Below are 21,627 nucleotides of genomic sequence, written 5' to 3' on the forward strand. Positions count from 1 at the left end.
TTAGCGAACGCGGCCCGAGCCTTGCAGATTCGTGCATTCACCTCTTCTGTCACACTGCAATCAGAATTAATACAACTTCCAAGGTACGTAAAACGCTCCACAACTTCCAGTGCCTCTCCCTGGATCGTAAGTGGCGTGTTCAGTGACTGCACGTCCACAAGCATGACCTTACACTTTGTGGGTGCAAAATGCGTACCAAAGGACGGGATGACTTTGGTCAGTTCATCCCAGAATACTTACGCCTTCTCCTCTTCGAACATGAGAACGATGTCGTCTGCATATTCCAGATCGACAAGGTTTTCTTCACTGGCTATTTGAACACCAGGGTTTTGGAGACCCTCCAGCGTTCGTCTCATTATTTCATCGATCACAAAGTTAAAAAGGAATGGAGAGAGTGGGCATCCCTGACGGACACCGTGCGTGGATAGCAGCACTGTAGGTGAACTGTTAAGTGGGGGGTTGGGGAGGGAGCTATGCGTTGAAGGCAATAGCTTGGATGCATGGGCACCATTGAGGGCGCGACTGGGCCATGTCTGACAATGTCTCCAACCATTGATATGGCCCGTCTCGGTGTCCCCGTCCAGGAAGACGGCAATGACCAACGCAGCTGAGTTTGCTGGTAATGGCTTTTATAATTCGCTACCAAGTCATTGTTTGACTGCCTCTGGCTCTCTTCCACCCTTTGGGCTCCATACTTCATTTATCGACCAAGCTCTGAGCCAGGTAAGAATTTCAAACGTTTCATTTGATGAGGCCACCAACCCGAGCACAACTTACTACCAGCCCCAACCCATTCATGTGTTCGCACTTACTCAAACCCACCTGCCCGACCCGTACGTTTACTCATTCACCCGCTCATCCATACCCTCCCTATCAATCCTCAATAAGATAATATTGTGCCGAATTAGTGCAACTTACGGTTCGCTTGCACAAGGGGGAAAAAGAGGCTTCAGTTCAAGCGATCCACTAGTTCTGATTGCTATTTTTGTTAGACTGCTACATTCCTACACCACCTCATCTCTGTTTTATTTATCCTCCCTTTTTTGTCAGTCGACAAATGATGACCGATGTAGAACGACTGGAATATATGCAGAATGAGAAAAACAACTCAAGTACGTTAATATTTCTGACCATCACCGAATACATTACTTTCAGGCACACGAAAGGATCCGGCAGCCCTCTCTCTCCGTGAGTTCATTTTTGAAGATTGGCTCTGTATTCTAGTGTTGCCAAATGCACATCCTCGACCATCAGCCGATTGCTTGTAGGAATAGCATCCTAAAGATTGCTCTATGTATATTTCCTTTTTCATTTACTTATTTTCCGAGCCCGAGATAGCTCAGTGGTTAAGACACCAGCTTATGGACTGGACGGTCCGTGGTCAAACCCAAACTCAGAATCTCAGTTTCTCCTTGTTAGACCTGGATGACCTAACAGTATCTCAACCTTCGCGCTTCTTTCGGGGGGAATGGCAGTTACACACCGAAGGGTTGTCACGGCTGAACTATTACTATTAGCATTAATATTATATTTTCTTATTTTCCTTTCACAGCCAGATTGTTGTACGTCTTTCAATGTCATCTGCTGGATGCACATTCCGATCGCTGAACGGTAGGCCCTAACGACGAAGGAATTGTCTAGTATGATGGTGCGAAAACTGAGTGGTGATATGTTATCTAATTGGCTGCTTTATATAGCAGGCTAAGTTGCCTTTTTTCAATCGAAATTTCGTCCTCTCACCGAGGCCAATCCACGCTAAAAATCCTGGTAGCTGTTTCATCCTTATTCGAAATCATGAGCAGTGCGGATCTCAGGAGGTTTCACAGTCGCGACCTTCCGGTCAATGGTTAAACACTTAACCGTTCGAACACCGGTGTGATTAGCTCCCACTTAGGCAGGATATATCGTGTTTTTTTCAACATTTTCTCTGTGTATAGAACATCAGATTAAGATTCTTCACTATACTTGATAAACAACTCCGTTTTTCCATTCTATGTCCTCTCCTTTCCTAAAAGAAACGCAACGAGAAAAGCGCAGAACATTCATTCTGAACTATCTATCTGAAAAACGCATTGTACCCTCTGTCAGTGCTCTTCGTCAGGTGATCTGGGATCACGAGGCTGCTGCAGGACTCACAGTCAAAATGGATCACAAGTCGTTGCACCGCATTATTGAGGAGTTGCTCAAATCCAAATTGCTTGTCATACATGTGGTCAAGTCTATTCAGGGAGAGGTTAGTTTTTAATTCCTGCGCATCTATAGCTGCCAAGTGGCCTGTTTGCTTCCAAATGCTGCACCATTTCTCTTAGCTTTGGACTCTCTTTCGGGATTTATTGACATCGCTTGCGTGTGACTAGAGCGTAGATTGTGCTAGTATCGACATCTCCACATCGGCTGCGTCATAAGTAGGAACAGTCTTAATGAAGTTCAAATTGTTACGCCACAAATATCTGAATGAGTGCTTCCCCTTTGTCCCTCTTTTGTTCTAGTAAAGTGTCTGACACCACTTCTTAAGATCACAGCACATCGATGTGGTGGAGTTCGCGCATTTAACTTCTAATGATTCTGGTGATCCCCGTAATCATTGTTTGGTCCAAATTTCGAACTTGTCAACCAGAATGAAAGCTATTAGGTTGATGGGAGTAACAGTGCACATATATGGGCAAAGGAAAACCTGCCACTAAAACAGACGACGTTGTGACTTTGATTGTAGAGCATTTGAAGTTCCATGTAGCATTTGGCTACAAGAGGGTTGGGGGTTAGCACTGGCAAGTTGGAGAATCGACTGTCATACGATATCCTTTGACTCACTACAACGTATACGCTTTTCAGTATCATCACTTTGGCAATTTGTTCACTTTTCTTCCGCGCTGATGAGCAGCGTTATGATGCTTTCATCCATGGGCACTGAAGTAAGTGTGCTGTTTTCTCACTCCAGTTGCGTTTTGGCTTTTCAGTATCATTACTTTGGCAATTTGTCCACTTTTTTCCGCGCTAATGAGCAGCGTTACGATGTTTTCATCCATGGGCACTGAAGTAATTGTGCTGTTTTCTCACTCCAGTTGCGTTTTCTGTGCCATCCGGACATTCGCAAGGACGACCCCCTGGTTGTCAGTGCCGTCGAGGCGCATAATCTGGAACTGCTGAAGAAGCGCCCGAGGTTGTCTGATGTGCGGACAGGTGATCAGATATTGCTCAATCAAGACTTCAAAAAGTTAACGGAAAAGGTGAGCTTTAGCAGCAAAAAGCGAGCAAATTCCTAAACGATATTTTAGTAAATCCACAACGAGCAGGTCGATTGTTCCTGGGTTGTCGCGTCCTATTTTCACCATGCTCTGTTATGTGACATGATCACCTGACCTGATCACGGTTCTATGAGGGTCAAACCATGTCAAAAACAGTCAACGGCAATACTAAGGCTTTGGTCACCGGATCCCATTGTTGGTTGCTTCGTTTTGGAATAGCGTTTGCTATCTTAGTGCTGTCATAACAGCATCTCCACTGACACCTTCTGAATGATACCTTAATAACTATGCTTTCTAGGGGACTAGCTCTGTTATTCTGAAACTGAGCAGGCTTCTGCTCTCCTAATTGACAGATATCCGCACATTATAACTGAGCAGTATGGATTGCTTCTTGATTCTTAGCAACCTCAGAGCTAAAACACGGGTTCGGCTGCTGTATTCGGCTAGTCATGGGGATCAAAATGTTGGATGAGTATGTCATGATATGTTCTCCTGAATGTTGACCACACTGACGTATTTCGCACAGTCACACCGTTTTAGAATGTGTTTATTCGGGACTGCTGTTTCATCTAAGTCGAATCCATGCTCTGCATACTGTTTTTCTGTGTACACAGAACCGGTGAACTAGAAGCCTCACTCGATGTTCGTTGATGTGTGGTTTAGAGCTACACTGTGCTCTTCTCTCTAAAACAGGACACTGTAAAGTCAAGGACAACGTTCCCAGCTGTGATTCACTGTGACGCTCCCTAGGTTAGGCCAATCAAGCCTCTCTCTGCAGTTTTCGACTTAGGTTATCACTGCATATGACTGAACGGCATCCACAGAGGTGTTTTGTAGCACCACTCGGAATATGTGAGAGGTGTTTGCTCGAGGTGTTTTGAGTGGCATCGAGATACTTAATGTTATGCTTTGTTTCATACAATTTTCCTCTCTTGTTATTGTTTCAGGCTATGCAACCCGTCACTGTGTTGGCAAACCTTTGCCCTCGACTGCGACGCCGATTACTTTTGCATGAGTATTTGTTTTATGTACTGTATGTTTTACCCCGTGATATGGAGCCTCTAGTTCCATCGGTGAGTCACTGAAGCTTGATTTGGACACTTTTTGATGGAAACTGTTCATTGTCCCTCTTACCGTGCATCTTTTGTAGCACTGAAACCGCACGAAAAGTTGACTGCATTTATGGATATCATAAACGCGGGCAAGCTGCGCTTCACTGCTGACCTAACGGGGGGCGATGGTGTACCTTGTACATTATCACCGTGTCATAGGAAACTTTCGTGCGAGTAATACGCCCCTCCTACTGAAGAAGTGATCTTAATAGTTTTGGTTTACTTTACAATGAATATCCACTATGCTAACGTTTTCCATGGTATTCTGGTAGGTGAACGGTACCTCAATTGTATTTCGCCTTCACTTACCTAAATTTTCTGATTTTTTTTCGGGCATCGCACTCAGATGATACGGATCGTCCTTAGAGTTTCTGTGAGATGGCTCAGTGATTAGGGAACGAATTTACTGATCGGAAGGTTCGTGGTTCGAACCCGACCTCTGCATCTCGACTTTTCCTATCTAGGCTTGGGCAACCTGGCAGTATCCCAGCCCTCGTGCCTCCTTCGGGTGGCATGGCAACTGGGCACCGAAAGGATGTTACAGCTGAACGATTACGATCCCAACTATCACACCGGTTGTTGTCAGTTACTGTTTTGCGGGTGACATTGATCGCACCTGGAGGCGATTTCGTGAACAGTTTTCGGCCTATTTTGTTGTTTTCGTTGTCGATCCGTATTCTATTTCAGATAAGTTGTATTGCGGAGCAAGACGTGGTTGAAGTATTTGATTGTAAACACTACCTTCAGATTTATTTTGTCCTTTTATGAGTGGACGTATGAGCTTGAACGTTGTAGTCGTCTGATGACGATTAGATGTGTTTCTGTGGGTAATTTGTGCAACACTGTCAAATAAACCGATGTCGTTGGCATATAGTTAATGAGTTCTAGGAGTGGTGGCGGTCCTGAACACTGCTCCCATAGATTTGACCCTCGGATTACCTATAGCAAAATGACAAGACTTACTGAACTATCGATCAGTTGATTCACGCTTTGTCATACTTGCTGTCCCTTTACTGCGCGTTCGTTTTCTGATTTTTCCAGTCCAGCTCGACTCCGGCCGTTTACCACAAGGAATACAGTTGGCGCCGCTACGTTGGACCCCTTAGTCCACCGGATGGTGAGTACGCGGTAGCGTGTATGACGACAAGTAACCGACCATAGTGCGCGCTTCGCGCGTTCCTTCGTTTTTGTGCTGCTCATATTCATGGAATCTGTTATAATTGACATATGGACTGGAGCTTTTGGAATACAAAAGAAACCCAACCAAACAGGTCCGTACGGGGATATCCTTTAGTCTTCAGGTAGCTCTTTTACTGACGATTTCAGGCTCTTCGGTTGGCCCCAAGTCCAGGTATTTCTACCATTTGCAAGGTGGTTGCTCCCCGGAAATGTGAGCTTCCTGTTCATTTTGATGTGGATTTCTATGACACTCAAAAGCCCCACTAGGAACCACCCGCGTGAACGTTAAAAAGGGCTCTGATTGGGAACAAACCACCCAGAAATACCGTGGTTTTTAGCAGGAGGCATGAGGGGACGAATCTTATGTGAAACGGTAAAGAAAGCATGCCACTGTTATCCGCTGGTCCCAAACCGATTAATAAAGATTCATTTTTGTTTGCAACTACAGTACTGCTTCTACATGAGGACATCCATAAGCATAACTAAATTGTCTCCGCTTCAACGGATGTATTAGTTTGAGAGAACCGAGAATTGTGAGTCATCTCTTGCCTCTTCTGCATCCAGTTAAAGAGAAGCTCGGATGTTTTCAGTGCACATGACGGATCGCGATGTAATCATTTCCACCGACTGCAAGGTATGTTCAAGCGCTCATTAGACTTGGATGTTTCGATCCGAGGCGTACTGATACATCAGTAAGATGTTTATAAACTTGTCTTTGGAGCTTGTCTTTTAAGTCGAGAGATTAGTTCGTCCTGGTTAGCTAAACCCAAACAAGAATGAACAAGGAAAGATGTACATCAGATGAGAACACTGTCGCATTCATAAAAGGGAACAGCTTAACTGGATAATTTGGGATGCCTTTGTTTATTCAAATCAACAGTCAGCCCACTAGCTTGTGACGTTTAGCCATGGATAATGGCTTCATCAGTTCTGGGATCAGAGAGTGATTTTGTCCCAGTAATGATAAAAGGGCATTGTTTGATGACCGAAACCTACGCAGTAGCCTCATATCTGTCATCGCAAGGTTGCAAGTACTCTTAGGTTGCACATCTGTCGAAAGCATTCTCTTTTGTGAGTCAGACCTTATTCCTATTGGTCTGTGGAAATGTTTTACACATTATTTAAACTTTCGCAAACTAACAGCTGCCGGCCAATGACAGGTTCCCTAGTTTTGAGTGTTTCTATTGCACAGCCTAGTAAGACTAGCAAATGTCGTTTACCAGGTTAGAGGGCTGATGACCACTCTCATCGACGGTCCTTATGTAGCTTGCACGCCGAAACTATTCCACTTGCTCCAAGCAGGCACATTGAATTTTCAGTCTCTGTCTCTCCATTCAGCGACACTCTCAACTTTGCTTCTATGTTAGTTCTTAGTTCTTACGTTTTGTCCGTGGATTCCAACTCAGGAAGGCGTTTACTCAAAGGAACGGCACACGATGGTGGTGAGGTGAATGCGTGTCAGCTGATTTAGCTGGTCTGGTGCTGAAATCAGCCTTACATGCCGATAATAATGACTGATGTAAGCAATGGAGATTTTGCCGTGCAATTGAAGTTGCTCTGTCAAAAAACTCCGGAAAGAGCCTAACCGATTATGTTTATTGCGACTGGGATGTCATGAACATCACAACTTCACGTTCTCTTTAGCCCAAGGTGTTTGAACGTTCGGGCTACTGAAGCTCCCGTCACAAATAGATTAATCCTCATTGCGCCATCGATAGCCTTCCAGTACCTTGGCGATTAGGTTGTGCGCCCATTTGACTCCGATCTTGTGGTTGTTCCGGACGAGAATTTGGTGCACAAATATGAGTTCAGGCGACTAGTCAGGATGACCACCAGTCAGGAACATGTACGCTTAGTTCAGTGCGCCAGAGCCTACTGCTAGTGTCACACGCTCACTTTTGAGACAGCCTGGTAGCTTGGCGAATCCCGAGGTACTTTTCTACGTAATGGGTAGTCGTTCTGTTGCTGTTGAGATCCAATCCATCCTCATTAGTTGAACGCTAAGAGTGCAGTGCTGGCTATCAGGATTACTAGAGGAGTAATAGGTCTATTAGTTTTGCTTCATTCCCGTCGAATTCAGCACTTCAATGTGATCCTCTTTGGTTTATCCAGTACAGTTTCCATTTCACGTTCTACTTCACACACTATCATCTCTTAGGCATGAAACTCGGATGGTTCTCACTGAATGATCTGCTGCGCGCAATGCCTTTCGGATTGTACTTACATTTAATCTGTGGAGCCTCGCTGCCGAAAATCATGTGTCGTTGGCTAGGCTTGAAAAAATATCTGGGGAAAATTTCTGCTCAGGAGCTTCAAGAACTGGATGGCCAGTTGATGCTCGAACGTGTCCAGGATGTCCCCCTGGCAGAGTTATTCCTCTTTCCTCTGGAAAGTGTTCAGCCTCCTGGAGGTAGATTTGGTCGAGTTTCTTCATGGCTATTCTCAATCACTCGCGTCCGATCGATGTTAAATTTGTTGGAAGAAATGACTATTCACAATCTAGTCTCACTCTTTGATCAGAAAACACCTACGGATCCGGCTAACGTGAGTCACTTTCGTCTGTAATTCGGAGGTTTTATTTTGCTCTTCCAAGAGCCTTTCCGATTTACAAGTGCCTTCAAGAAGATAGTAGTCCATTTTATCTCACATTTTTGGATAGCCATACCTTCTCGCCCCAGGAATGGCCTCTCAGGAGACAAATATTTGCATGACGCGAGGAAAAGGGACACCATAGTTTAAAAACCAAATAGTTCGATTTAAAATTGCTAGTATAGTGGCTGGTAGCTGGCTTATCCTCACGCAAGGAGTAGCTAAGGTGAAGCAAGTTAGATGATCATCACCAGAGACAGCAACGTTAGTTTTGACTAATGCATCGGTGATCTACAAACACAACAAAAACAGTCGTCCAGCTGTGAAACCCTTTCGGTGCCCAGCTGCCGTGCAACCTGGACGATGCCAGAAGGTGATATTGTCAGGTTCCCCAAGCCTAGACAAGTGCAGTCGAAATACCGCGTTCGGGTCCGAACCACGGACCCATCGGTCAGTAACTTGACGCCTTAAACACCGAGCTATCTTGAGCTCCGTACGACAGCAAAATTATTCATTTATATTTAATTCCTTAAAATGAAAAAAGTGTTGATAGTTAAGGCTCATTGGGCTAGTCCACCGTCATCATTCTGAGGTTCCTATATCTAAAAAGGTTCAGCCAGACAGTCTGCAAAGACTGATGATAGTGTGGGGGAACTTCGTAATTTCCAAATGAGTTGTTGTCCTCAAGTGAAGCTGTTCTATGCTGAAAAGCCACGAACCGCTGTACACCTCTTTCATCCCCATAGGGAATCATCAGTGGTGCGCATCTCACAAACCCTCATTTAGGCGTCATGGAACCGCGACCTCCCGAAGTCAGATAATATATAACCCCACTCATCACTCAGTCATGGGAACACATCACGTGGTCAGCTACTGATTGCCTCCTGTCTTAGTGCAAGAAAATACTACTGATCAGCCGCTCCTGGCCGAAGGTCATTGTCGCGTGTTCGATACTCCTTAGAGTCTTTGAAGATTAAAATAATGACGTCTGCGTGCTCAAGACCGACAAGTTGCTCACCGGCAGGGATTTGAACACAGGAGTTCTGCGGACTGTCCATTGTTCGCCTCATTATTTCATTAAACAAAAATGGAGAAAGTGGGCATCCTTGCCGGACACTAATTCTAGTATGGAAACCTTCAGATAGCTCACGATACACTTATACGTCTCAAAGTATATAAACATAAGGACCGGATTCTGTGGGAGTGGGCGAGATGGTCCAAGTGGTTAGAGCTTGAATTTACTCAAGGTCCGTGGTTCGAACCCGACCTCTGCCTCTCGACTTCCTTCCCCCAGACAGTCTGCAAAGACTGATGATAGTGTGGGGGAACTTCGTAATTTCCAAATGAGTTGTTGTCCTCAAGTGAAGCTGTTCTATGCTGAAAAGCCACGAACCGCTGTACACCTCTTTCATCCCCATAGGGAATCATCAGTGGTGCGCATCTCACAAACCCTCATTTAGGCGTCATGGAACCGCGACCTCCCGAAGTCAGATAATATATAACCCCACTCATCACTCAGTCATGGGAACACATCACGTGGTCAGCTACTGATTGCCTCCTGTCTTAGTGCAAGAAAATACTACTGATCAGCCGCTCCTGGCCGAAGGTCATTGTCGCGTGTTCGATACTCCTTAGAGTCTTTGAAGATTAAAATAATGACGTCTGCGTGCTCAAGACCGACAAGTTGCTCACCGGCAGGGATTTGAACACAGGAGTTCTGCGGACTGTCCATTGTTCGCCTCATTATTTCATTAAACAAAAATGGAGAAAGTGGGCATCCTTGCCGGACACTAATTCTAGTATGGAAACCTTCAGATAGCTCACGATACACTTATACGTCTCAAAGTATATAAACATAAGGACCGGATTCTGTGGGAGTGGGCGAGATGGTCCAAGTGGTTAGAGCTTGAATTTACTCAAGGTCCGTGGTTCGAACCCGACCTCTGCCTCTCGACTTCCCCGGTCTAGGATTGGGCAACCTGGCAGTATCCCAGCCCTCGTGCAACCTTCGGGTGGCGTGGCAGCTAGGCATCGAGAGGGTGCTACAGCTGAACCAGATTCTGTACACAAACTTCGGGGCATCGCCCTTTGAAGAAATATAATCAGAAGCACTGATCGATCGACAGAATTCAACTCACCCTGAAGTCAAGGAACACTAAGATGGTTCTTCTGTAAATATGGTGTTTGATATTACACCTGACTGACTGGTCCGCGCGGCCTGTATCCGGTTGAAATTCTGCTTGGTGCTCACGGGACAATGTTTCCTGTACCGACGTAAGGCGACACCAATAAGGCACCAATTAGCCCCTTGTGGTTAGTACACTCATTGTTGGTACTATCTTTGAAGATATGCACTACTACCGGCTGACCCCAGTTGCCTGGGACGGTTTCGTTTTCCCAGATAGATGTAAGTTGGCCTGACAGTCACTTACTGAGGAATTCATCACTGTCCTTGAATTGCGGATTTGGCCGGTCATCTAGACCAGGGGCAGGATAACGCTTGAATAGGATATGTACTCGTACATTTCACTAACTTTGAGAAACATGAGGTACTTAGGGTGCTTCATAGCTGATAGATTGCTGATCAGACAATCCTCCTTAGTGGTATCCCAGAGTGAAGGTAGTTGGATCTTGCGTTTGGGCTTTTTGGAACGTAACATCTACTCAAACGGTTTCCTGTTTTCTTCAAAAGACCCGGATTCTTCGGTCAAACAAAGCAAAGTTTTACTAGCCGTCGACCGCGAATTCCAGGTGGCTGTCTATCTTCATTTCGCTTTTTACAGGGCCTAGACGAACACTTTAGTCTCTCTTCGGGCTGACCGTCCACTTGTTTTGGTCATAGTAGTCACTTCTGTTGTGAGTTACACCTTGTTCTATGCGTCCAAGAGACCAACAAAAGTTAGTGTTATTACCAGATTGCCCAACTCCGTCACGAAAGAAATTATGGTGGATGAACACTACCACATGCGCAACGCCTGGGGCTGATCATTGGTGGCACCATATATCTTACGTGGAAAGTGAAATCTCAACGGCCTCTGGGTCGAGCCAAATGAATGAATGGGGCGAGATGGCTCAGCGGTTAGAGCGCGAATTCACTGACCGGAAGGTCCGTGGTTCAAACCCGACCTCTTCCTCTCGACTTCCCCTGTCCAGGCTTGGACAACCTGGCAGTATCCTCTCCTTCGTGCTTCCTTCGAGTGGCATGGCAGCTAGACACCGAAAGGGCGTTGCAGCTGAACAATTCTCTTTTATTATCAAATGAACTGTAATAATGACTATCAATGTAATTAAGACCAGTGCTAAAAACAATCGCTTGACTATTTCGTCAACTCTGTGAGGATCACCCTAGGTTTTGCTTCAGTCTCTTTTGCTGCTCACTGAATCAGTTTCACCCGCTACAGGCATTTCATTCAACTTTATAGACCTTTTTGATTGTGTTCAATTTTATGGCGGACCAGAAGGATATGGCGAGACCTATGAAAGACACTTTCTGTTCACTACCCACAGCTCGAGTAAGTGAACTTGAAATTGTGACTCATCGGTCGCGTGGGAGTCGCAACCAGTCCTATAGGGGGATTCAAGTAGCGTATACCCCCGAACAAACCAGGTTGGTATGTTCACCTCAGACTGACGTATCATTTTTGTTGGCGACCGGCCAAACACCAATGGGAAATGCTTTCACCAGGACTAATCAAGTCTATCAACGTGGGTTACTTGATTCACATCCGAAATAACGATCACTTCAAGGGCATGCATATGTAGATGTGACCTTTTATCATTATTTTTGAAGTCATACCCGGGACATTCTGATTCGTCACGTTTGGAAGAAATACCTGCCTCAAGGACTCCATTCTGTTGTTTACTAAGTGTGCCTTCAGTATATGCCGGACAAGTACACATGTCAGGATCCACCCTTTGTACTTTTTTGGCGACCTTGCAACGGTTAGTCAGTAAATGAAACACACCACACCGTATCCGACAGTAATTCTGTGGCAAGAGTTCGTAGTTGTTAGCTCACCTTGAACCTTTAATGTGTTACTAGCTCGGACGGTCACTCTTGTAGTTGCTGTCAGTTTACAATGATGTCCATAGAGCTGGTATTCTCATGGGGAGTTTGTAGCTGGTCACGCTGTCATGGGGTTACTTCTAAGTGTTTTGTGGTAAAATCTGCAAAAGTACTTTGCTCCAAGGTGTATTTTTGTTGCGCTACCGGAAAGTACTCTTTGCATATGAATATCGTGTTTTGTCGTTGTTTGACGTTGACCAGGTGGCATAAAGATTACTTTTTCCTACTGGCCGATCAAGAGAGTAGGACTTGACATAGTTCCTGTTGTTGCATTCGTATATGCCAAACTTACATGGTATTTAAAACAAACCCCAGAGGAAGCACCCGCATCAGGAAAACAATCTCGAATCCTCTGAAGGTGTCTACTTCCTTCGCGGAAGGACTCGGATTTTAAAATCAAACTCCTCAAGTCCTTTGTTCAGTTTCACCTGTCGCGCGCTTCTAGTCGATTGCATGCTAGCTTACAGGCTATATCTTCTCTGCTTTGTGGCTTTAGACGGTGAAGGTTTTGGCCTATCTGCATCGAAACGCCGGCCTTCTGGACACTCGCTATGCGAACCCGGCTCATCGTGTACTCACCGATTTGGAGAAATGTCCGTTCCTTCGTTTCCATTTCAACACCATGTCGGACGTGGCGAACTATTGGCAAACATGTGAAGTCATATGTCGCAACACCCCGTTAGGTACGCGCTGTGTGTTTTCTAATGTCGTTTGTAACAATTTTTGGAAAATTCTAACTGTCTCAATTATAACCACCATGTAGACAACCTTTTGATGAGGATATGGTGTAGATTCTCTTCGTTGAGAGATTCCACGGGATACCACCTGATACCTGTTCCATCTGGCCTCATCCGTTCTAAGAACCCGTGCAAGGGAACCTGGATAATAAAGGGTCTCTGTCCTGCAACAGATACTGTTCAGCATGGTCAGAAAAGTTTCCGGAACGGAGACGAATGACTGATGTGATGGTACATTTGCTGTGACATATCCAGTTGATTAGGCCAGGAATGAAACAGCGGTGTCCACCGCCGCTGTTGCTTTCGATGATGATAAGACTTTGTCTGGAAGTAATCCCAGAATTCCTAGTTAGACACTGAAATCCCACCAAAATCGAAGTGCGAAATCCGAGAAGCATCCTAACCAGTCAATCCAGTGACGACCGACGATGATAAGTGTTTAGGCGTTTAACAGAAGCACGGTCAATAATGGTGGGTGTTCATCCAATGCCAAAACTACGCATAAAGTACCGCGAGGCCCCTTGTAACTTTTGAACTCTCTTGTTCGCACTAAGCCTGTTGTGTCCCTTGTTGACGAGCCTTTCACCGACACTAAGGCACTGGAGCGGAGACAGCAGTTCGATACAACAGACTGTTATATTGCGCAACCAAGGAAGGTCGGGAGTAAAATCAAAAACAGCACATCCGTAGGCCAGCTGATGGCGCTTCAACTTACTTGTCGATTGCACGAATAAAAGAACGTAAGATGTGGAGTTTCCCAGTGTTAATTTTTCGTCTACATACTTTGTTAAGTTAACCAGCGGTCATTCTCGTCGCGTTGTGAAATACACCCGCTGTCGAGTGGATGTGAATTTTGTTTAAGCAATTTTGACACTGCGTCGAACAATATCTCCCGGGGAGACCAACTTTTAATAGTTATTAATGAGTTAGGTCTCTGCCACCATCGTCTGTCGTAAATAAACAGAAGCGTACTTAGCACTGTGCGGCCTTATGTCAAAGGCGCTTCCAAGCAAGTGTTTTTCAGACTTTACATAAATAGACATCCACCTTTCAAATTTATGCCAAAACACCCCTCGTCACAGGGCACCGCCTGATCAAGACAGACTTAGATAGACAGAATCCGCTCCCCGTGGACCGAACTCTGATTCCCTGGTCTGATGAGCAGCGGGACAAGGTTGTGGATGACGGATCTCTGCCAATCATACAATGGCCGTCTGATGCTTTGCCGTGTGATTATCAACCATTCAACATCGACAATCAGCTTGTCTATCCATGTGGGGCATGCGGATTGAATCCACTGGATTTTTCCTACCTGTCACGAAATTGGGACCGTAAACAACAGAGAGCACACCTCAATAATAAAGACACCTCGTCAGAATCGGAATCCGATACCGAAGATGGAGGTGTGGAGTCTGTGTGGAGATTTCCTTCAATTGATCGCGTCCCGCTGAATCCGGAAGAGCCCTTTTGGCAGTGGGACCACCGCTTGTTCGAAGGTAGGTAACTCCTGATTAACACAGTTGTTGACTTGTTTATAGTAAATCTCAAAAGTTTTTCAGGAACTCCATTCTTTTCAGCGGTTGAATGGTTTTACAGTGCGCAGGATAAACGCGCGCATAGCTTGTAATGTTGAGACAAGAAAAGTAGCATCTAGTTTTCAATATTTTCACAAGGCCGAGTTTGATTTCTGTCCGTTTATCTGACTTGGTGACTTTTTGGTGGAATATTCCCCCCTCCCTGGCCTAATCTTTTCGTCATGATTCAAGGGTCGGGCAACATGCACACGAAAACTCTCACTATCGGTCGTTCGACGAGTCAAAGGACTGGCGGAGCATACAACGTCGTCCGCCTATTCATGCACTCTACACGCTTCAATAGCATATCAGTGCTCACTTGGTTGCGAGATGCCTTAGTTGGTTAGAGGGCGAATCTACTGACTGGAAAGTCCGTGGTTCAAACCCGACCTCTGCCTCTCGACTTCCCCTGTCTAGGCTTTAGCAACCTGGCAGCATCCCTTGCTTCTTTCGGGTGGCTTAGCAGTTAGGCCCCCAAAGGGTGTTAGAGAGATAGGTACGGGTAAGTCGTGCGTTTCATGCTGACTGTCCAATGTTGCGGCGGTTGGCCATTTGGAGTATTATCAGACAGTCAGTACTTGAGGCTTACACATCTAGTACTCTCAATGTATTTTGCACTAGTCGTGAGACCCTCGTAACGCGACTGAGTATTGATGATACCAGTATCAGTCCCGATGTACTAGTATGTCACTACAATACAATTCCAGGGTGTGAATGAAAAGGTGTTTGAGACAGAAGGGGCTGTGCTGACCTTCTACACTTCCATCATGCGGTCAAACAATCTGTACAGAGCCTGGCATCACGATTACCCACGCTTTCCCACTGAACAAGCCTACTATCATTCAGTGGACTTCAACGAGAAATCTGCGATTCTTCGATCCAACTATTTGAAATTTTATTGTGGGCACCGTTCCTAAGTGATACGGTGTGAGTCGATTATCCTTTCGTTCCACCAGATCACTCGCTTTAGGCTGCGCAACGTTACTTTCTGTTCGACGTACCTTTGTCCAGTACAACATTTGAGCCTTCTTGTTATTTTCTTGTGTAGACACTGATTTCCAAGCAGCGTATGATATCATCCCGAACTTGGGCCCGACTGCCTCTGATGACCATCCATCGGAAAGTCGTCGAGCCTATGGATTTTTCTCCGTTACCAGCAAGTATCTCACAAGAGGTACAAGCGATTCCATGAACAAAGGAAAAGAATCGGTTGGGTCGCGTGAAGGATCTCCTATTCAGCCGAGTTCTGTTTCCGCGCAAAAGCCAGATGCTTCGGATGATGATCATACTGGTGGTAAACCCTCCGAATTAGCGGCTTCAAAGAAGCGAGCCATGCAAAAACCTCGGAAATCTTTGCGTAAGCCCCTTTCCTGCTAGCTTGGTATTGTGTGATTCAGTTGGATTGTGGTCCCATCCCTTAAGTATCACGGACCGTTGCCTTAGCCCCAAATCGCCTGGATCTCATATTGATTACTACTTGTTGCGTTCCGAACAACTGCCTTAATTCTCACGACATTTTGGAATTCTGATCAATAGTACTTCTTGTAAGAGTCGTCCGCTGTAACCCGTTGGTGCACCCTGCTGTATGTTGCACACCGACACCATGAAACCTGAGGTTTGCAATGTGGCCCCTGTAATGTGTACACTCGAGGCACACTTTCCCCTGAACGAAAGGAACATCAACGTGGCACAACCCAAATGGGTTTCCTAAGGTCACTGTATGACTACGCTTGAACCACCGATTTTGAGAAAACTGGGTAAATTCGGTGAGTAACTACGCGCGGATGTAAAGCGATCAACCAGCTAAACTATGGAAATCAATGGCAGTTTGTCTGTTGGGTTATGGAAATCAATGGCAGTTTGTGTGTTGGGGTGAAAATTCGTCCTCAAGTTTGGGCGCACTACCACACTTTGTCATCTTCCGTGCTTCAGCTGTTAAATTGGACGGCTCATGATAATGCATCTTGGGTGCGATAAGTATTTAGACCTTAAACGTTCATCTGGGTTGCATCCGCATCCTTAGTGACTGTCAGTTTTACTTTAAAGCTCCACTCAAGAAGTACTTATGGGCGTCTTCTAGTTGAGGAAATTTGGGCTGTTGATTCTCCGATAGTTTGTTTCTGCCCAGTTCGGCCCATCCACTTATGAAACGGGTCCGTTGGTTGGTATGACGGGTGTGAAATAACTGGGAACTGACCTTGTTTGCTCGGTACACTGTTTACCTAAAGTCCATGAAACCTGTAGTTGTTTTTTGGGAATCACATTGTTTTGCAGACCAGAATATTGGTTATTGCCGTGGTTACGGATTCGTTGCATTCCTTGCGATCACTTGACCGTAGATCGTCCTGGATACAGCTCCCCGTTCCACTCATAGTCATATGTTATTGCTTTGTACTTATACATGTGCCACCGTTGGAACTTCGTTGCAGCAAGCCTCTCTCAGGAAAACTCCTTACGTAGTTCGCCGAAGCATCCAATGTCATTGGTCGCAGAGAGACCAATACGCCTTATTCTGAGATGCTCTGCCTTTATCCAGTGTTTCAACCATGGTTTCATTTAATGCTCGAATCTACCATGTGGTGACCCGGTCTCCTATATTCGCACACTTTTACATAGTCTGTCCTTACATTCCAGCCTCACCATCTCCTTTCCTGTTCGGTGTTTTTCAGGTGCAGCTCAGAGGAGGAGGCCACTGATTAAAGAAGGTGAGCTAATTTCTTATCGCTAATTCATGTTGAGGTATATATCCGTACTAATGTGGAAGTGGAAGTAGTTTTGTCTCTAGGTGTCCTGAAAAAAACTATACAACCGTTTCAGTTTTTTTTTTATTGGCTGCTACTTAAGCTTAGCTCGTAGTAGGGGACTATGCTTGTGTCGTTTCTATTTCACTGTTTTTGTCGCTGTTCCATTCACTAGATCGTCGCTCGTCACGATTCCGGAACCCACGCTGCTGTTGGTCCCCACTTGAGGATCAGTTGGTACGTTTTTCTCTCTGGTTAGCCAGCATATTTTCCATAGGACTTTCGTTTCTGCACATCTTTAATGAGGAATCTCTGGCTTTGTCCTCGGTCCTCAGGTTACCGTTTCTTTAGCTATAAGCTGTTGCCAATAGAACCCATGCAGGTGTTAATGCTGTTATGCAGCTGTTATCAGTTTTCCAGATTTTTTGTTCTGTTCGTTGTCTTACAAGTACACGGCGGACATTTCCACGAAGGTTCAAGAACCTTCCGTGTCATAGTTGAACCGTTGATCACTGACGAATTCACGTGTTGTTTTTTCAGACCTTTGTGGAACCAAAACTTGATTGCGTCCGAAAATGTCCAAATTGCTTGATTGGTGATCCGTTTTGCTTAGCGATGGTAGCTGAAACCTGACAAGCTTTTTTGAACTGAATAGCGATGTCATTGTGACGCCTATAAAAGGCAGTTGCCTTGTTGCTGTCCACGATAATAGAAAAGAAAAAAGAGACAGTTCCACCTGAGTGGACACGCGTTGTTCGGCACCACATAACACATCAGACAGAAGATTGCCCATACCCCACTATAACTAATTGAATGTCGTTCCTTAGAAGTAGACCGTTTCTGACAGATCATTCGGACTCGTTGGATATATCATGTTCTCATTAATTCTTGCGTTCACTGCAGCTGTTCTGATTAGGAGGACCTTGGGCAAAATACGTTGTCCAAATTGTCCGTATGTTCAAACTGAAGCTGATTCTACCGATTACTGTTTCCTGACGATGCTCCGTTTTTCTCCATGTTGCCAATTTCAACCCACTTTTGCCGTTACTCACCTGCATTTCCCATGTTTAGATGACTACCTTCTTCACCTAATTCAGACTCTTCGGTTGATCTGGTTTTCGATCTGTCATCCTATAATCTAATAACATAATACAATTGTAGTAACGGCACTACTTTCGGGTTGCTATCTATTTCAGCTCGTGTACATGGTCAATTAGCCTGTGCCAACCTCGGCCTGATTTGTTCTGACGTTTTAGTTATTTCTGCGGATCCATCTGATTACTCGTCTATTTGCAAGTAATATGTTTTAGTCCCTGTTTTCTCTTGCCCCCCAGCTCGTCGTTTGCCGCGTCGCCTCGTTGGTGATTGGAGGGTCATCTTCGAGGGAATTCCTTTCTGTGCCTTATTCCACTGTCCGCGATGTCCTCCAGCGGTACATTCCACATGTGCGTCTAGTACCTGTTTGCACTCTGTCATCCGTGTATCGATTCAACTCGGGTTCTCTGGTCACCTGGGTTTCATTAGCATTGTATGCTGGTGCAGTTCTTCATTTTCTTCCGATTCGCGCAGGCTTGACTGATATTATTGTTGGTTCTGAGGCTTTGCTGCCGCATGACCATAAGGTTTGCTTCAATAAGGGAGGAAGAAGAGAAGAGCAGATAGGAAAGTAACCCGTTTTCATTCTCCTCTGAAGCTGGATAACTGTTTTGAGGCAATGTCATGTGGTCAGATCGGTTGGACGACGGGTCATCATCTGAAACGAAACGCAGTATATGCAATTGCATATCCGCGTGTGTTTACAGGCGAGAACTGATTGCTGAGGTTTTCTCTCTAACGTCTATCCTAACCTAACATTTGTGGGCGCAGTTCACTATTCCAGGCTTGACCTTCAGTGTCTTCCAGAGATCCAATGACTTGTTTATCATAAACTGGCTGTACCATGAAGTGATAGGCCATTCGGCGTGCTACCATCCATTGAGGTAATTAAAAATGTATCGATAAGAGAAACCGCCATCCGTTCGAGAGATAGCGAGGATATCAACTGCAATGATATCAGTCCGTTTTCTAACTAGTGAACCATTCAAATGAGGAAAGAACCTTCGCGAATATACACTCATTTGCAGACTAATTTGGTTTTTTGAGAGACTCACTTGGAACCCAGCTGAATCTCTCGCTTGTGATGTTCCCAGGTTGACGGAAACTCGGGGACTGCACCTACCTGATCAGCCGCAAAAAGGGCAAAACCGGTCGTGGGCTGTCGACGGATTCTCAGCAACCTTATGAGTAGTACATTACAAAGAAATTAAAATTAAATTAAAACTTAGATCTCGGCTGAATGATATGCTCGCTAGAGAGAGTTACATTGTACATCTTCGGCTTAGTGAACCTCAATAGGCGACCACTGAGTGGTCACTCGGTGCTGACACTAGGAACGTTGTAATTTCCAATAGGATGAACTCCGATTTCAGTCCAGAGACCGAATACATCGATTCATCGTATTCAGTGGCTCACAAGGTCCAAATCCCTTCGTAAAATTGGGGGTCAGATCTTCTTCGGTGAATCAAATGGAGCATCCGCCCGTTTAGTAATAGCCATTCAATTTTATAAACCGAATGAGTCTCATTTCTTAAGGAACGTTGTTCCAATAGGATGAACTCCGATTTCAGTCCAGAGACCGAATACATCGATTCATCGTATTCAGTGGCTCACAAGGTCCAAATCCCTTCGTAAAATTGGGGGTCAGATCTTCTTCGGTGAATCAAATGGAGCATCCGCCCGTTTAGTAATAGCCATTCAATTTTATAAACCGAATGAGTCTCATTTCTTAACGAAATTTGTGTTGATGGGCTGGGTACATGCTTCCGGCGTTTTTAAAAGAGCACAATTGGGTGACATGTTTTATGGTAATGGTGGTCTGTATGTGGGTTGTTGGAAACAAGAAATCAATAGTTCCACCCAAATCTTTACGCCGCACCACGCATTTGACAGATATTCCTGATTCAATCAGGGACGGACACATCACGCTTAGTGGCAGTTCTTTTCTGTTAACGAACATCTTGTATTGAAGTGTTTCTCTGTGTTCCCCGGGGGACTTCGTGCCGCTGAGGTAGCGTAATAGAAAACTTGTAATCAAACCGCGATACATAAATTCGGGGTACCAGAACTGATGGAGTTATCATAATGTGGTTACTACGTGTGCAGTTGAACTAATTGTACATATCCTTCTCATCACGTGGTTGAGTTTCCTTGACCTGAAATCATTTATTGATCCCGTAATACGCTATGATAACAAGAGGATGGGCTCCGACTTTCTACATATGGAATACTGTTGTATCATGGTTGGCCGTCTATTGATCACGCCTGCACTGAGCCTGCCAGACTATGCGATAAGGAGAAGACAGAGAACTCGGGACACGGCTGCACTGTCAGAGCTTCTGCGTAAATATATAGGATGACTGGAACTGATGGAGTTATCATAATGCGGTTACTATGTGTGCAGTTGAACTAATTGTACATATCTTTCTCATCACGTGGTTGAGGTTCCTTGACCTGAAATCATTTATTGATCCCGTATTACGCTATGATAACAAGAGGATGGGCTCCGACTTTCTACATATGGAATACTGTTGTATCATGGTTGGCTATCTGCTGATCACGCCTGCACTGAGCCTGACAGACTATGCGATAAGGAGAAGACAGAGAACTCGGGACACGGCTGCACTGTCAGAGCTTCTGCGTAAATATATAGGATGACTAAATGGCCAAAAATGGTAGTTCACTTGCTCGCTCTGTACAACCAATTGCGGTGTTCCGGTCGTGAACACCTTGAGGCCCACTGCGCTGGTCATATGTTGCTAAGTCGTGTTTGGTGAGTTCCGCCAACGCACCTGCTTTCCGAACGTGTCGTACCGATGGTGACCTTGGGGATGCGTCACTCTCTGCACATGTACTTTTTCTGTGTCTGGGCCCGTCCTGACAAACTCATTGCACCATCTATTCATCGTCCTCATGGCATGTTTGTCTGATTTGGTCTCCGTCCCATTGTATTGATTCGTCAGTCTACTGTTACAAGTAAAATCCAGGACATCTCTGCTATCAGAATTCGACATGCTTTTTTGTGGGACCACTAACGCTGTGGTAAGTTACCGGACCGCGGCCGCAAGTTTAAGGAGTGCGTTTCAGAAATACCTTGGAACACAGCTGGCTGATCTCATGTGATTTTGATTTAATCACAAGCGATTTTGTGCAAACGTTTTTGGGGGCTAATAGAAACGTTCTTATTGGTCTCCTGTCGGACAGCGCTGAATGAGAGCGCTGTTCTTCTATTCTTCCCCCCATATGTTAAAAACTGACGTTTTCTTTTTGTTACCAAAATCCTCAATGT

General features: G+C 45.2%; 3 protein-coding genes across 3 annotated transcripts in view; 2 read left to right on the forward strand and 1 right to left on the reverse strand.

Moving 5' to 3' along the window:
• T265_00739 (hypothetical protein) overlaps positions 1-146 on the forward strand; it is a gene marked incomplete at both ends in the record, with an annotated part of 6,395 nt that extends 6,249 nt beyond the window's left edge. Inside the window, one exon of the mRNA XM_009164588.1 lies at positions 65-146. Coding sequence (XP_009162852.1) covers positions 65-146 — 82 coding nt within the window. The remainder of the gene's footprint in view (positions 1-64) is intronic.
• The window catches only part of T265_00738 (hypothetical protein), a gene marked incomplete at both ends in the record, with an annotated part of 11,760 nt that extends 11,596 nt beyond the window's left edge, over positions 1-164 (reverse strand). The window contains one exon of the mRNA XM_009164587.1: positions 42-164. Within this exon, the coding sequence (XP_009162851.1) occupies positions 42-164 (123 nt within the window). The remainder of the gene's footprint in view (positions 1-41) is intronic.
• A 24-nt stretch (positions 165-188) lies between these two features.
• T265_00740 (hypothetical protein) overlaps positions 189-21,627 on the forward strand; it is a gene marked incomplete at both ends in the record, with an annotated part of 46,108 nt that continues 24,669 nt past the window's right edge. The window contains 13 exons of the mRNA XM_009164589.1: positions 189-394; positions 1,051-1,112; positions 2,016-2,233; positions 3,063-3,227; positions 4,193-4,318; positions 5,399-5,474; positions 7,695-8,080; positions 12,688-12,874; positions 14,011-14,424; positions 15,551-15,859; positions 17,172-17,207; positions 17,419-17,480; positions 18,578-18,688. Coding sequence (XP_009162853.1) covers positions 189-394; positions 1,051-1,112; positions 2,016-2,233; positions 3,063-3,227; positions 4,193-4,318; positions 5,399-5,474; positions 7,695-8,080; positions 12,688-12,874; positions 14,011-14,424; positions 15,551-15,859; positions 17,172-17,207; positions 17,419-17,480; positions 18,578-18,688 — 2,358 coding nt within the window. The remainder of the gene's footprint in view (positions 395-1,050; positions 1,113-2,015; positions 2,234-3,062; positions 3,228-4,192; positions 4,319-5,398; positions 5,475-7,694; positions 8,081-12,687; positions 12,875-14,010; positions 14,425-15,550; positions 15,860-17,171; positions 17,208-17,418; positions 17,481-18,577; positions 18,689-21,627) is intronic.

The sequence above is a fragment of the Opisthorchis viverrini genome, assembly GCF_000715545.1.
Source record: "Opisthorchis viverrini unplaced genomic scaffold opera_v5_7, whole genome shotgun sequence".
NCBI lineage: Eukaryota > Metazoa > Platyhelminthes > Trematoda > Opisthorchiida > Opisthorchiidae > Opisthorchis > Opisthorchis viverrini.